This window comes from Pleurodeles waltl, chromosome 3_1 (genome assembly GCF_031143425.1).
Source record: "Pleurodeles waltl isolate 20211129_DDA chromosome 3_1, aPleWal1.hap1.20221129, whole genome shotgun sequence".
NCBI lineage: Eukaryota > Metazoa > Chordata > Amphibia > Caudata > Salamandridae > Pleurodeles > Pleurodeles waltl.
Window position 1 is genome coordinate 1,834,201,217 of NC_090440.1, and position 17,843 is coordinate 1,834,219,059.

General features: G+C 43.9%; 1 protein-coding gene across 1 annotated transcript in view; it reads right to left on the reverse strand.

Annotated features, from left to right (window-relative positions):
* The window catches only part of HIBCH (3-hydroxyisobutyryl-CoA hydrolase), a 671,455-nt gene that overhangs the window by 26,581 nt on the left and 627,031 nt on the right, over nucleotides 1–17,843 (reverse strand). The window contains exon 13 of the mRNA XM_069225902.1: nucleotides 3,032–3,065. Coding sequence (XP_069082003.1) covers nucleotides 3,032–3,065 — 34 coding nt within the window. The remainder of the gene's footprint in view (nucleotides 1–3,031; nucleotides 3,066–17,843) is intronic.

The window sequence follows — 17,843 nt, forward strand, 5'->3', positions numbered from 1 at the left end:
TCTCTGAAGAGGTGAGACCCATAAAAGGGCATGTGCATTAGTGAGAAAATCCAGTGGACCTCATCAGGGCAAGTCTACAAAGAACAACACTGATGCCAACCTACTTGCCAATACAATCTGTGTTATCCTAACTGGCACAGAAGACGCGCTTGCCCACCTCCTGCCTGTCATATAGCATCTGAACTAGAGCAGTCCTACGGTCCTCCCGGACGGTCTGCAAGTTCTTGCTGATTATGTCCCAAAGGGCATGTGCAGACAGACTGCATTTATGGATCGCAGTGCCAAAAAGAGGAAAACGTGTGTTGCTAAAGGCATCAGTCCTTTTTGATTCTCTGTCCTGAGGATTGGTCAGAAACAAGGTACCATTCATTTTACTGGTAAAGGGTTCTCAGGAATTGGATGCATGGTGATAAAGCCAGTTCACCAGGCTCTGATCTATGACTTTTGGCAACCTGCCTGCTGACAGGCAAGCAAGAACATGATTTCAACCAGGCAGTCATCAGAGTATCCGTGAGGGCATCATAAAGTGGCAGCAGGGGCTCAAATGCTGCCATTCCAAGTTGCAGAATCTCTGTTAAAACATTTGTCTTAGTTTTAAAAGAGGGCAGCTGTAATTGGAGTAGCGTAGCTTTCCCTCTGAACCACTACTGCAAAGGAGGACTTTAGTCCATGTCAGTTTGGGGTATTACATGGGCACTAGCAAAAGATCTCCATGAGCACTATTAGCGTCGCAATGGTGGAAAACAGAATGGATCTTGGGTTGGGTGGAAGGCTGCATCGAAGTCAGTAAAGGCCCTTAAATTGGCCCAGAGAGATCTGTGGAGAGATTTCCCCACTGGGGCTGAACTGTACAGCGGAGGGAGCTGGAAGTGCACTGAATATTTGCAGCACTGCTTCTTTGGAGGCTTCAGACTGTTGCACACTGATGACGGTATGAGAAATTCGAGGAGCATCAGGATCTACTGAGGGATTGGTTCTGTGGCTGGTGGCCTTGAAGGGGTGTGACTGACATCTTGACACCCTCATGTCTTCTCTTTAGAGTCAGAGCGACATGGTTGGGTTGAGTACTTCACTTTTTTATGCCTGTGGTTGGCCTTGGACTGGGACTTGGACTTATCAGAGAACTTCAAGCAGGAAGTGCAGAGGTCACAGAAAGGCCCACATGACCATTATTGAGACCGGACCCACAACTTGGAATGTGATATAAACGAAGGCCACTTTCTGTGGTTAATGACAGTCTCAGGTCCCCTTTAGGAGCATTAGATTGCATTCATTACACATCTTTGAGTCGGGATCTGATCCCAGGCACCACTGACTCACTTTGTGTAGGTCCATGACCAACATCTGTTTCCTGCAGTCAAGAGTCTGCTGGAATCCTGTTGTTTTCAGTGGAGACACTCTAGCACACTGTGGAAGAGTTTTGGAGTCGTTGGAAAACTAAAAAAGTTGGGAAAACTCCGGATATGCATCTGAAGGCACAGAAAGAAAGGAACTGCGTACAGGGGTGGAACTTACACGCAGCTCTGCTCTGTTACATCTGTCATAAAAATAAGGAAAATATTTTCAGCAAAGCATCAGAATTAAATTTCAACAATGTATAAATGTGTGCATTGGCACAAAAAGAGCAGCAGATGCACTAAACAAAATATGGTCAAAAAGTATTGAAATGAGCCAAATATACTAAGAAAAACATATCCCTGGATGTTAGGTTGCTTGTTACGGTTGGTGAGAAAATGCAAAACGGGAGAATAGTCAAAGGGAAGTTGTAATTATCTTACTCTGTCGTAGGGCAAAAAAACGAAATTATGTAACTTACACTACCATATGGAAAAGTCCCACAATTTATCCTGGGATATGCCCAATTACGAGGAAAAACGTCATCAAGGTTTGACTATATTAAAGTTCTGCTGGTGGTGACTATGGTCAGTGCTATCTCTGGGAGTTTGGGGCCTTAGGCGGCAAGACATTTTTGGGGTGCAATGTTCGGAACAACTTTGAATTTTGGTTCAGCTGATTCAAACCTGAAAAATGCAAAGCGATATTGAAACATACTTAAACTTTCACACAAAGGAAGTTGAATTATTTCTTGTACTGAGCCCAAAATTCCTTCAAATGATAATGGGGAGAGAGAGAGAAAGTAAGAGGTAGAGGTAGGCAGAGAAAGGAAGAATGTTGTGACAGAGAAAATGAAAACATTATAGCGGTGAAAGAAGGATCACTTTACTATAGGAGACCTTGGAAAGTGCGGATATGGGCCATTTCCCATCTTGCCCATGCCTTCAAACATCTCTACTATGGCTTAGACACTTGTGGCCTAGCAAAAAAAGACTGATAGAATCCTCCATAACTGAAGAAAAAGACATTCTAGTAACATGTTAATTCCAATGTTGCCCACAGGATGGTAATGAACCTAAAGGAATACTCTCCTTCATATGAAAAAAATTGTAATGCCGAATTTCATAAAATCCATGATCCAAGAAAAACAGCCATCGTATAAACATAAATCTTGAACCATGAATTATGATGCAGCGTGCACCGCAAAACCACTAGCATTATATTGGTGTGCTGAATAAAGATATTCAAAAAAGAACCAAAGAAAATAATTATGCTGGTGGAGACCAATAACATCATGGTCTGGGAGTCAATAGTTTCTGTTTGTTCAAAAATAAATTCCTGCTTTGGGATTTTGTTTTGAGAAAACAAGAACAGGTTAAAAGTTTGACAGATGGTACCATAATTTTGACTGTACCGTCCGCCAAGCTTTTACCTTACTGACTGAACTGCTGTGACGGTGGTTCATGTCAATGACTAGAGTTGTCCACTAGGCTGGCAGGTACCTTTAAATCGGGAATATAGGTACTCCATGAGGGCAATGGAGTACTGATGGAGTACAATCCATATTCTGTGTACTGATGGAGTACAATCCATATTCTAAACTTACAGCCAAGCCCTTAAAACCATAAACAGTAAGACAGAAAAAGCTGGTTTGCTGTAATGTCAGATAGAAGAGGCATTTTAAAAATGTCCTTACCTGCTCTGACCCCTTCATAGAAATCATGGCCCCTCTGAAAAAAAAATATATATGCATTAGCTAGAAACACAAGATCTCTGGAGTTTTCACAAGATTATCATTATGTGTCAAATGTTTTATTGTGTCACAACACATAAGTTTGAAAAATTCAAAACGGAGACTAATAAATACATTGTTTAAATTATGCATCTTAGTCACCACTTACGGAGATAAATTAGAGAGTAGTAACCATTAAGGCATTTAAGGATAAACAAGCAAAAACGCTGACCTTACCTGTACCACAAAGTAACCATGCTTAAAGTGACCATCATATATCGAAAATATAAAAAAGAGTCACCTATCTTCCAATCGCGCCATTTTGACTCTGAATATTATGAGTACAAAAATTCTACTATTGCGTCATATAATATAAGGTCTGAACTAGATGAACAACTTACTTACTTTTGGTAACACTCTTTCTAGAAGATACTCTAGTTAACTGCAGATTCCTCATCTTTAGAATAGTCCAAGGTGCCATACTGGATCTGGAAAATGTAAAGCAATAGTTCCTGCATATAACAGGAGACCCAGTCACATTCCATGGTGGCCTTGCACTGCCCAGAAGTGACAGAGTAGGGTCACATATACAGGCAAGCATCAGTTTCTGTATTTATGCAATTCTTCTGCACCCTCAGGTGTGGGTCAAGTCAGAAAAAGTGCAGGTGATCGTGTGCCAAAAACCTAAGAACTTTTTTAGGATGTGCAGATGTCCACTCCTCGGAATGGAGAGATAGGAAGGAGGTGATGAATCTGCAGTTAGATCAAATATACAACAGAAAGAATGCTACCATAGGTGAAAAGCTTGCTTTTCTGGTGGCTACATCTAACCGCAAATTCCTCACCTAAAGGATAGACTCCTATGTAGTACCACCTGGTGGAGGATCTGATTTCTAGACTCAAATCAGAATGTCCTGCAGGACCATGCAGACAGAATGGTCCTCTCTAAGGGTTTGGTTTCACGAGCAAACATGGCAGTTGCTCTGTGATCGAGCTCCGCTCAACCAACCAGGCAATCTGCAAGAAACTGCTGCTTCCAGGTGCATCCAACCTGGGGAAGAGGCTGCCGGAGGCTGGCCTCGATTTCACACATCAGTGCATCTCAAGCGGGGATCACGCCATCATTTGCAGTGAAGCAGCGGCCGTGGTGCGGCTGAAGTGGATTGCGGCCGATGAAGGCCCTGTGACGGCTCTGCCTGACAAGAGCGCCCGAGGAATCCAGGGAAAAGTGATTTCCGGCCTGTCGGCCAGACGTGACTTGAGGAGGTACTGGGACTGAAGGTGAAGCAAGAGATCAGCAGAGCCAGCTCCTCTGCGAGATGTGGCCTGCTTCTGCACACCGAAGGTGCCTCTGACTGTTGGAGGGCCCACGACTGTGTAGGGGCTTTGAGCGACCCGGGCCATGCTGGGGAAGCAGTGAGGATGGCAGGTGCGGAGCCCTCGGAATGGGGTGCTATGCCGTAGGGGCAGTGGTCTTGGAGACACAATGCGGTGGGAAGCAGGCACACCAGCAAGACAACCGACCAAAGGGCCTAGAGACCCGGGCCGAGGCGACAGCCTAGCAGTGTTGAAGACCCCAAATGAAGGACAATGCCTTGAGGTGTGCAGGGGACAAGCTGCAACTGGCCGACAGAGAAACCCTAGGCCATTCACTTTACTTGAGTTGCCTGATTTCTCCCCCCCCCCCCCCCCCAAGTAAAGCTGGCAGTGGTTGTTAAAGGGAGCCCCAGAGGCACATGCTCGATGCTGGCCTTGTCTGAGGCCCACAGAAGCTCGGGTGGCCGACATACAATCAGGATGATTGTCCATATAACAGATGGCTGAAAGGTTCGCCCGAAGTGAACTGGAGACTGGAATAGGCCTGGATTTCTAATAAGAACTTTTAGTGCCTGAGGTTAACTTCCATCGCAATTAGGCATACTTTGAGGCATGGTGCCTCGATTGTTGGTCCTCTCTCTTCCCCTTTGGATGAGGGATTACCTGAGAGACTGAAGGGGCCCCAAAAACATCGGACAATCCCTGGAGTCCAGGGCAGCGCTCGAGCCCGGTGGTGATGGGGTGGTGGTTCGGATGATCTTACAGCAAGGGTGCCCCTTTATTTGTGCTTGCCTTAAGCAGTTTGGGGCCCTGTCATCAGAGTGCCAGTAACCTTTCTCGTGGGTCGCTCATGGACTTCTATGGCCCGTCAGTTCAGAGTGTGACGTGAATCTGTCTCCGGGCCAAGAGGGAAGAGAACTGCTGAGGAGTCTGAAGGGGCTTTCTCGCTGTACTGACCCAATGAGGGAGTCCTTACCCGCAACATGGCCAAGGACAAACCAACAGCCATGGCCGTGCAACAGAAAATTGATAACTTCATGAAACACAGCTCCCCTACCAGGGAAGCCGGTGCAGTCAGGGGGGGCCCACTGGCGGAGGATACTGCCCAAACGACGCCGATATTGCTTGCAATCCAAGACCTTAAAGCAACCATGGAAGCTAAGATGGGAGTACTTTAAGGTGGACTTGGCAATAATTTGACAGGACATTCGCAATACCACACAGAGAGTTACTGAAGTGGAGGGTAGGTTGTCAGAAACTGAGGGCACAGTGAAAACACATGAAGAACATCTGGTCAACTTGCAGCTCAGAGTGGGTAATTGAAGGCTCAAGTGGAAGATGTGGAGGGAAGGTCCAGGTGTGAGTGGGGATTCCGGAAGGGGCTGAGGAGTTTTGTTCAGATGGTGGGAGTGATTGTGGCTGTCAGGTGGGCACTCTGGATTCTTAAATATTCTTCACAGGAAAAGATAGGAAATGGCTAACATCATATTGCAGGACTCCTCACCAAAGCAGTACAGACCAAGGTACAATTAGAGTCCTCTCGTGGAATGTAAATGGGTTGTTGGATAAAATTAAAAGGAGAGCGGTCTTGAGGTCGGCCTCACAGAATGAAGCTGACATTGTCATGCTCCAGGAGACAGATTTATTAGGGAAAAATGCACATTCTTGGCCCGTAGAGGCTTTGCCCAGGTTGATCACTCGGGGTTTCATTGGGGTTCCCAGGGTATAGCTATTTTAATCAGAAAAAGCATGCCCTTTGTGTTTTCCAAGGTTTGGCAGGATGGGTGGGTTTGGTTTATGGCAATTATTGATGGTTCAGCATGGAGTCCCACTCTCCTTGATCTGTGCATATGCACCCGCGCCTTTGATGGTTGACTTCTTGATGAAACTGTGTGACTTGGTCCCGGAGCTGCTCAGGGCCTTGGGGATTGTGGGAAGGGGGCAACCGCACCAGGGTGTGCGATGCTGGCCTTGACTGCTATGCGCCCCTTGGTGCTTCCAGCTGTGGCCGGACACCCCTTAACACCTTCATACAAAATTTGAATTTGGCAGATGTATGGAGGGTGCACCACCCAGGAGAGAGGGGATAAACCTTTTACTCTGAGGCTCATAGATCCTTCTTTAGACTGGAGTTTGTCCTTATGCACAGGGGTGAGGCTCGCAGGGTTATAGATGATGGCTCACGGTCTCTCTGATCACTCACCAGTGGTGGTGGATTTAACTTGGGGCCCGAGGAGGGTGATGGAGAGCTGGCGACTGGATCTTTGGCACCCCCAGAAGGAGGACTTTAGGAAAATGTGCCAACAAGCCTGACAATGATTCCTCACTGAAAATAAGGGGTTGGTGAGGTCCCAAGGCATTCTGTGGGAGGCCCAGAAACCTACTGTAAGGTGAGATATCATCAGCTACTCCAAGGGTCAGAGAGAAAGGGCCTGACGAAAAGTTGTGGACCTGGAGGAACGTGTACTTGATCTAGAGAGCCGTTATGTGTCATCAATGCAGGATTCCATGCTGCACGATTCGCTTCATATACAGACATCACTTAGACAGGAACTCACGCAAGAGGCGAGAGAGGCTTAGATGGCCACAAGTAACAGATTTTATTAACGGGTGGACAAGGCTAGTAGGACCTTACACTGTCTGTGCACGTCTAGAGAGGCTGGAACCCAGGTGGCTTTTTTGGTGGCTGAGGATGGCATTAGATTAACAGGAACTGTACCCACTGCGCCCACCTTTGCAGAGTATTACCAGGAGTTGTATTGGGTGGACCCCACAAGTCCTCAAGAGGATTTGCATACCTTCGTACATGACTTGCCAATACCCTGATTGTCTCCAGACTACCTGGAGGCAGAGGTCACCTGTGATGAGTTGCACGCCGTACTAGCACAACTACAGACGGGCAAGGTGCTGCATCCTAACGGGTTCCCGGCAGAGTTCTGGTGGGTTGTGTGGCCTCACACAGGCCCTATGCTATTGGAAGCCTTCAGGGAAGTGCAGGAGAAGGGACAGTTATCATCTGACCTTAGAACTACAGAAATAGTGATTCCCAAACCAGGCACAGAGGAAACACATTGTGGAGATTTTCAACCGATCTCCCTATTGAACACGTAGGTGAAAATATGAGCTAAGATGCTGGCTACTAGACTGGCAGGAGTCATTGGTTGCCTGATCCATCTAGGCCAGCCTGTGTTTCTGCCCTGCTGGGCCACTTGCCATATTTTGCAAGGAGAATACACCACAATAGCGTTGAGTAGGGCCTTCAGAGAGCCCTCCTTTCAATTAATTTCAGATAGCCTTCAACTCGGTGGACTGGGAATACGTACTTGCTCTTCTGACCTGCGTGGGGTTCGGACCCAAATTGATAGTCATAATACACCTAATATACACTAATCTTACAACTAGAGTGTGAGTCGGGGTGACCTCAGATTGGTTTCTGGTGAGGAAGGGCACGCGGCAGGGCTGACCCTTGTTGTCCCTGGTCCTTGCTCTTGTGACTGAACCCTTAAAGCCATAGGTGCACGTGGACACCTTGTTCCGGGGGCTTCTATGGTCCCCCAAGGTGAGTGATAGGATCTCTCTTACAAGGATGATGTCCTGGTGTTTTTGGGTGATCTGGAGTCAGCAGGGCACAGAGCTCTTCAAATTCTCCAAATTTTCAGATTGCATTCAGGCCTCCAAAAGACCACTAATAAATCATCCATGTACTCCATAGCGCCCTGCCCCATGTATATGCCATGGGCGGCCAGGATACCAATATTGTCTAATTTTCAATATTTTTTTATTTCAACATTTGATTTCTTTAGGAAAACCTTGAAGGGACCCTTTACTGAAATAAGAATTTTGTTTAGCTTTCAGAAATGTTTAGCTTTCCAGGATCCATCTTGGGTTTCACATCGGTTTCTACCACAAACAGGTTGGAGGCTGAAAGCAAAAAGAATAGGAAAAATGTGCTATCTCCCAGTAAAATGCCAATCCTGTGTTAAAAAATTGTTTTTCTGAACCAAGTCGGCCTGCTCCTGAAAGCTGGGAAGATGGTGATTTTAGCACTGCAAACCTTTTGTTGATGACAGTTACAGGAACAAAAAAACAGACTCATTCCCCTGCAGCACTTTTTTCCTATTCCCCCCACCCCCAAAAAACCTAAAATGTTGATATGCTTTGCCTAGTTTCTCAGCCTCCGTCTAGGGGAATCCACAAACCCTTTGTACCTCTAGAATCCCTAGGATGTTGGAAAAAAGAACACAAATTGTTATGGGGGTCTTAGCACAAACTGCCCCATATAACCAAAACAAAAGGCTTAGCACTGTTGGTGGGGGGGTGGAGAAGGCCTAACCGTGAAGGGTTAGATGCCATCAGCTTACACTACTCATACCCCCCTTTGTAAACAGTAGCCAAAGCAGTTATAACAGTGGACTAAGGATACAGTGGTTTGTGCAGATCACAGAGAGTCTACGGAGAGCAAGATCTGAACTCGGGCCAGTCCTCAACTCAGTAAAAACCTTGTCTCACCAAGCTCTTATGTTCCCTCTAATTTTGTCTCAATTTATGATATCGGTCAACACATAATGAATGTGATATTGTTCTGCTCCATGGATTTACCATCTTCGTGCTTTGCCAGTCAAATTCAATTGGCTTGACGGAAGTCTGCAAGCTTTATAGGCCATAGCTTTTACAGACTTGGGTTTTTCTTGAGGTGTGGTGTAGTGACTCATATACACATTAGATTTAATTACTTTTTAGAAAAATCATGAATCTCACATATCATACTGGACAAGACCCCTTTTCCCATGAACGTTCATTGCCCCTGAAGGACTGCATCGGCAAAAGCATCCAATGAAAAGATGCTTCCATTTCTTGCTCTTCTTATGGGGTATGCTCTCTATGCTCATCTCTACCTTTGTTTCAAAAAGAAGCTGTTGGTAGACACATATCTTCAATGTTGGGGATCACATTACTTGAAAGTCACTGTTGGAGGCTTCACATATTGTTTGGTGTCACTAGAGATGGGACAGTTTCTTGGGTTAAGAGATGGATGAATTCTTGGCTCTTATTAGGGTCATTGATGTTCAGTGAGTGATGCTACAAATCTAAACATGCACCAATGATTAATGAGTGACTATGGTTTACTTATTGATGGTTGACAGAAGCATATAAACTTGCATTTAGAAGTACTGAGTACTAGGACAAATCTAATCATGGAGCTAGGATTAACAATTGATGATGTCAATTAGATTGAGGACCAAGGATTTCTGAGTGTCCAAGGAATTGCAACTTGCATAATGGTGGTAGTTCTTTATGTATTGTGGGAATTTCCTGGCGCAATGGCAGCCATCTCTGTTGTAATGCTTAAGAAGGCCTAGTCATGGCATTTATTTATACAGTTTAGGAATATTGCAACGATTATAGCCAGCCTCGCGGCAGCCTTCACTGCTCTCCTATTTTCATTTCTATGACATATGAATGTTGGAAGGACAATAATGAAGGATTCACTGGCATTCGATGTTCGGGTATACAGAAACAAAAGTAGGACTATAGTGATACCTCCCTTACTATCCAAAATAAAAGAAGGCCAGCTAGCAATGAAGCATGAACTATCCTACTTTGTCTGAGTGTATGACATACAAACAAAGCAGGACTGTAATGAAGTCTTCCTTTTCATGAAGGTGGGTGGGGGAAGAAATACTCTGCACTGGTGGCAGTGCAGAGAAGCCTCAGGGAACTTAAAAAATAAATATTTGGCGTCACAGGAGCTAAAAGAGAAAAACAGAAAAAAGCACTCCTTAAAGACAGTGGAAACCTTCTGGCAGGATATTAATAAAGATTAAAAAGACATGATCTTGCAAGATGTTAAAAGGGCCATCTTTTGTCAGGTTCTCCTTGAGTGTAAATATGAAAAGCAATTATGAGGTTAATGCTAGTGTCAGAATCACACTGGAGCCTGCAAACACATTAAAATGCCTTTAGGGCAGGTGTAGCAAATGTGGGAGGGACAGACGGGAGAGGATGGAAAATGGGTACTTACTACTAAAGGCAGGGGGTAAGGAAATAATAAGGAGGGTTCTGAGTAGGGACATGAAGCAACCCACAAAAGAATATGCTCATTGATATTCACATACTGCCCACCTATTGTTATTACCACCCAAAAAGACCCAAAACAGCCATATATGACTTCAGTTCAGAGCTGGAGTAAGGCCAGTAACACACATGCCCAAACACTGGTGCTGCATCACCCTCCTATTGAAAATAATGGCCATAGCGACTTAAAATAAAATCCCATAGGAAGAAATGTTAAAAAATTTAATTATTTCAACTATTTAAATATAATAATACATGAAATTTAATAATTTAAAATATCCAAATACGAAATATGTATTTTATTTTTTTAAATTTCAATAACGGTTTTAAATGTTACAAAAGATGTAACAATTCCATAAAAATAATTAATTTACTTTTAATTAGTTCCATACACGGCTTTTTAAAACATAATAAAAATATACTGTATGATTTAAAACTATTTTTATAATTTAATCTACAGAAATAAATTAATTTAATAGATTCTAAATATTTTTATTTAAAATCAAGTTATTGATTCTGTAAAAAGTGTTAATATTGTTCTATATCTAAAATTAATAAATACAGTTAACATTAATATGTAACACAAGTACATTTTAACAAATTTTTAAAAACCTTAAAAAAGCTTTAAGACTTTTCCTTATACTTTACCATACGGAGATCTCTGCCCCAATTGCAGAGGCCTTCACCAAGTAAGTGTAATGTTAAATAAGGTTGTAAAGTCACTTTTAATTGTAACTTTATGGTTGTATTTGACTTTTTACTGACCCCACCCCTTGTGTCAGGCAGTAGGGACACTGTTGAACAACTTTGCACTTGTACATGGTGAATAGCCAAAAGTTGTAAAGTTGGTCAAAAGTGTTAGAGTAAATTTACTTGTTGTAAGTCTGAACATGTAGAATTATCTTTGTGAATAGTCCCCTGAATACTTTGTCCATTTCCTTATTCAACTTCCATTTCAATCCTGAATGGGGTATTCTAACCAGCATCAATGTATTTCACTTAATTTAGCTTCATATGCATTTTTCACTTGTCAACTGCTCCCAAACAAACAACAACATATAAAATGGGGATACAGTATCCTAGTGAACTCAAGGTAATTTGAAAGACATGGTCGCACATAAAGATATTGCAGTTTGTTAATTTCTACATACATGTAAACAGTCTAATATATTAGGAGTAGCTTGTGTGGCACTAAAGATTAAATCTCATTTATTGTTTTTAATCTAACAAGACCTTTACAATAGATACAAAATATTACCATAATTACAAAAGGACAACAGCAGAATACAGCAATTTACATTTTGACTTAAAATGGCATTACGTCATTTACTGAATGATAGAGTAGACCTGTTGTCTAGATAAGGTAGTCAAAATAGAACTTTATATTTGCCTAATTAAGGATCATCTTCATGGCTACATTTATGACATATTCGCAGTGTTCCTGCCAATTAACTTTGCACATACTGCTTGGCACCACTATATCTAAACTGAATGACACAAACCTATAACATCGACCTCATGCTCATACTGGGCCATAAAACAATCATTTGAGAATGGTAACTGTTAGACTTGACAGCCTTAGGGGAGTCTTTCCCCAACTGTTTGCCTCCCTCTCTCAATTTTTCCAATCTGTTTTTTGCTGGTTTTAGGACTCTGTGCACTCTACCACTGCTGACCAGCGCTAAAGTGCTTGTGCTTTCTCCTCTAAACATGGTAACATTGGCTCATACCCAACTGGCATATTTAATTTACTTATAAGTCCCTAGTAAAGTGCACTACATGTCCCCAGGGGCTGTAAATTAAAAGCTACTAGTGGGCCTGCAGCACTGATTGTACCACCAACATAAGTAGTCCCTTAACCATGGCTCAGACCTGCCACTGCAAGGCCTGTGTGTGCAGTTTCACTGCCACTTCGACTTGGCATTTAAAACTACTTGCCAAGCCTTAAACTCTTTTTTTATTACGTCACCCCAGAGGTAGGCCCTAGGTAGCCCACAGGGCAGGGTGCTAAGTAAGTAAAAGGCAGGGCATTTACTTGTAAGTTTTTACATGTCCTGGTAGTGAAATACTCCCAAAGTCATTTTCACTACTGTGAAGCCTGCTCCTCTCATAGGCCAGCTTTGAAAATGTCCTTATATACTTTTAAGTGGTAATTTCTGATCTGAAAGGAATGGCATTGTCACATGTGGTATAGTTGGAATGGTAGTGAGAAAGCCTGCTTACTGGTGAAGATGGATTTAAAATTACTATTTTAGAAATGTAACTTTTAGAAAGTAGGCATTTCCCTGCACTTTATGTTCTCTGTGCCTTACAGCCTGTCTCCAATCCATGTCTGGTCGTGCTGGCTGACAGCTCCCCTTGTGCAATCCACCCAGACAGCCATTAACACAGGACACTCATCTGCATCTGCATGCTAATGGGTGTTCCTGGGCAGGAAGGTTGGAGGGGCTGTCACTTCCACTTCAAAGTCTAGGGGCCTGACCTCACACAAAGGACTGATACCCCACAGATCTCCTGGCAGATAGGGTTGGGTTGAAAGGGGAACTGACGTACTTCAAAACCACTCTTTGAAATTTCCCCCACTTCAAAGGCATATTTGGGTATGGGTCTGTGACCCCCTAAAATCAGACACTTCTGGACCTACAACTGGACTCTGCCAGAAGGACTTCTATGCTGCCCAAACTACTCATCAGGAATGCTTTCTGGAGGGACTGCTTTCCTGCTTGTTGCTCTGCTGCCGCCTGACCCTGCTGAAAGGACTCTGCCTTTCCCTACAAGTGATCTCTAAGGGCTTGGACTGAGCTTGCCTCCTGTTAAGAAGTCCCAGGGCCATGAAAGACTTCACCTGAAGCGAAAATCCATTGGGTTGGAAAACTGACCCAACGCCTGCAAAATTGGAAACAGCGCCTATCTTGAGGCTGAAAAATCACCACATTGTCTACCGAATTGACGCAGCACCTGTTTCACCCTCCCAGCGAGTTTGGATTTTCCATGCATTGGCCCTGGGAGTCAAAATATCCCAGCACCACAGTAAGGAGCCAAGGCTGTGCACCCAGAAATCGATGCATCACCTTGCCCCAGGAGGAAAGAATCAAAACATCACCTCCTCCACGCCGGAAAAACCTAATGCATCACTTAATTTTTAAATGCATCACCTCCTCTGTGGCCCTCTGAATCATTATTTGTTATGCATTACAGGTACTTTGTGCTAAAAAGATACAACCATTGATTCTTACGGATTAAGACTTACCTGAAAATCTAAAATGTGATATCTTGACTTGTGCATGTTGGATTCTGGACATTTGGTCCTATTTTAGTCAGATAAATATGTATTTTTCTAAACTGGTGTGGAGTACTTTTGTGGTGTTTTCACTGTGTAACTGAATGAATTATTGCACAAATATTTTGCACATTGCCTTCTAAGTTAAACGTGCCTGCTGTGTTCGTAGCTACTGGACGGTGAGCACAGGATAATTTAGGTTGTGTTGTGACTTTGGTGCGTACCTCTGCCAACAAGAGATCAAATTTGGAACAGAAACACTCTAAAAAGCTTTCCTTTCACAATTGGTGGAGATGTCTGGTTTACATTAGAGGTGCGGAGATAACGCAACCTTATACAAAAACCCCTAAACTTCATCGAAATCTTCCATTTGGGAGAAATTACTCCCTTACTAAAACTAACCCCCTCATAAACAGCATAATGGCACGATTATTAAACATCAGCATACTCATTACTTCAAAGGGAACTGATTAATGTCCTGTCTGACCCACCGACGGCACAACACAGGTTATACACATCTGATAACGGACACATCCTTAGCAACCATGTCAAATTGGGCACTTCAATAGCCCTCAGTTATTGAGATTCCCTTCTACTACTGTTGCCTAATCCCGGTACTAATATCACATCAAAGAATACCGTTTTTTTGTGTTACTTGCCTCTCTTGTCCAACACATGAATATCTACTACAATTGAATGTACTCACATTTTATACACCTAACATTCTATCACTCTGTCATTCATTTGGCATCTGAAGAACATTTTAATTTGAGCTGACACGCTATTCCTAGATATCTCCAACTGTGCACTATTTTATTAATTTCCCAGGTTTATTATTGGATTTTATTTATCCAAATGTTGTCCTGTCGTATTCAGTAAAATGAAATAAAGAGTTTTGAAATTCGAAAAAAAGAACTACCATTTAACAAGGCTGGACTGACAAATCTGACATTTCCACTGTAGGCTACAGGCTAAGGGGCTGCTTTCAGAGCAGGGTGGACTGCTTTAAGAGCAGGGTGGGCTCCTGTAACCCTACTGTCAGTCACCAGATCCTCGGGGTCTGTGCACGTTCCCAACACTTCCACCACAAGACAGCTCCAATACTCTAATTAGATTTGTCACAGAGTCTAAGAGAGTCCAAGTGGGGAAAAGGGGATTAGGAAGGGAACAGCTGGGAAGGAGACCTGTAGGAAGCAAAAAAGGTTAAAAACACACAACATCAAAATAACATCTCATGAAATCAGTACTATGCTATGATTCTACGCATCATCATTCGGAAAACATGAACAACCTAAGAATGGTCTTAAAATGACTAGACTTTTAGATGACTGAATACCTGTGGGGTCCTGTCATTACATTTGCATTACATGATAAGGGGCCATCCGTGAGAAGCTAAAAGACGGATCTTTTGTTTGAACAATAATCTACTTCATATCTATGGAGGTGCCTTACAAACATCTTTAACCCCTTCTGTGCAGCGGACGTAATGGTTACATCCTGCTGCACAGTGCTCCTGTGCCGAGGACGTAACCATAATGTCCTCTGCCTGGAGCCCGGAGGGGTTCCCACCCACCCCCTTCCCCTTCCACCCCCAACTCCTCCCCTGATCCCCCCCACCCACATCACAGAGGCCGCCTCCCATCGCGATCGGAAGAGAAATGCAAAAGCATTTCTCTTCCGATCATGTGATGGGGGCCTGAGAGGAATTTCCTTCCCTTTGAAGTTTCTCAGAGCATTTTAGCAGTCGGATTGTGAAGCAATCCGGCTGCTAAAATGCCCACTAGACACCAGGGATATTATTTACTTAGGAAATTGGCATAAGGGGAGCAACCCCTTGGGCAAGGGTCGCTCCCCGGAGGGACATTTTTTTTCAAGGCCTTTCTGCCCCCCCCCCCCCCGGGGGCAGAAACCTCTAGGCGCCAGTGATCATTTTTATTTTTTGTTTGTTTTTTAGAGGTGGGGAGCGACCCCTTAGGCAAGGGTCGCTCCCCTAGGGGGCAAATTATATTTAGGCCATTTCTGCCCCCCTCGGGGGCAGATTGGGCCATTTTTATGATGCCAACCACTAGACGTCAGGGAGTTTTTTTTCTAACGTGAATTTCACGCAAGGGGAGGGACCCCTTAGGCAAGGGTCACTCCCCTGGGGGGCAAATTTGTTTTAGGCCATTTCTGCCCCCCTGGGGACAGATCAGCCTATTTTAATTAGGCCGATCTGCCCGTAAAGGGGCAGAAACCACTAGGCACCAGGGATTGGTGTGTGCGTGTATGTGTGTGTTTTGTTTGGGGAGGCAGCCCCTTGCGCAAGGGTCGCTCCCCATGGGGGCACATTACTGTTGGCCATATCTTCCCCCTTTGGGGGCAAATTGGCTTATTTTTGGAAGGCCCATCTGCCCCCAAGGGGGGCAGAAAGCCCACCAGAGACCAGGGAAGATTTGTTTTTTCAAAATAAGAGGGTGGGGGTATGGCCATACCCCCACCCCAAGTAAATGGGGACCAAGTTGTTCTGCCCACCAGTGGGCAGATGGGGCAATTACCCCCGATCCACACCCTGGGGGGGGGGGGGGGGGACACAAAAAGTCTACTAGATGCCAGGGAATAAAAAATAAAAAAAATAGTGGGGTGGTGGCTACCAACCAGTATGGGCCTGGTTATGCCCCCACCCCAACTGAAGGGGGTACCAGTCTTTCAGCTCTTCACCGCACACTAAAACATCTTATCCCACGGCAAGCAAGAGGACATTTGATTATTTGGGGTTTTCATTTTACATTTGGGCCATGAGAGCTTGGCTAACTCTCAAAATCGTCCCACTTCAAATGGTGAGGGCTGCACTTTATAGGTTTTGGGACGCTGCCATGTAGAAAAATCCACAAGACCTAGACACATCTGAAACTAAACATCTAGGTGATTCCAGGGTGGTGCGCTTCACAGGCACCTGCACCATTTTCTTACCCACAATGCCCTGCAAACCTCTGACTTTGCTGGAAATCACACATTTTTCCCACATTTTTGTGATGGAACCTTCCGGAATCTGCAGGAATCCACAAAATTCCTACCACCTAGCATTGTCTCATCTATACTGATAAAAATTCTGCTGCACTTGTCAGCCTACAAATGTTTTTTTTTCAAACTGCCCTTTTGGACCCGCTTTGGTTCCCCTCAATTTCAACATGTTTTTGTCTCTTCCCTGTCACAAGCACTTAGCCCACCTACACAAGTGAGGTACCATTTTTATCGGGAGACTTGGGGGAACGCTGGGTAGAAGGAGATTTGTGGCTCCTCACAGATTCCAGAACTTTCAGTCGCCCAAATGTGAGAAAAAAGTGCTTTTTGGCCACATTTTGAGGTTTGCAAAGGATTCTGGGTAACAGAACCTGGTGAGAGCCCTACAAGTCACCCCATCTTGCTAGAGGCCAAAATCTACAGCTAGGCACTTTGCAAGAAACACATCAGATTTCAATGTAAAAATGTGATGTGTCCATGTTGCATTTCCTGTTGCGAGCATTAGGCCTACCAATGCAAATGAGGTACCATTTTTATTGGGAGACTTAGGGGAACACAGAATAGCAAAACAAGTGTTATTGCCCCTTGTCTTTCTCTACATTTTTTCCTTCCAAATGTAAGACAGTGTGTAAAAAAGACATCTGTTTGAGAAATGCCCTGTAATTCACATGCTAGTATGGGCACCTGGAATTCAGGGATGTGCAAATAACCACTGCTTCTCAACACCTTATCTTGTGCCCGTTTTGGAAATACAAAGGTTTTCTTGATACCTATGTCTCACTTTTTATATTTCACCAAATTAATTGTGTGCCCGGTATACAATGAAAACCCGTTGCAAGGTGCAGCTCCTTTATTGGCTCTGGGTACCTAGAGTTCTTGATGAACCCACAAGCCCTATATATCCCAGTAACCAGAAGAGTCCAGCAGACGTAACGGTATATTGCTTTTGAAAATATGACATTGCAGGAAAAAGTTACAAAGTAATACGTGGAGAAACATTTCTGTTTTTTTCACCTCAATGTCAATATTTTTAGTTCAGCTGTTATTTTCTGTATGAAACCCTTGTAGGATCTACACAAATTACCCTTTGCTGAATTCAGAATT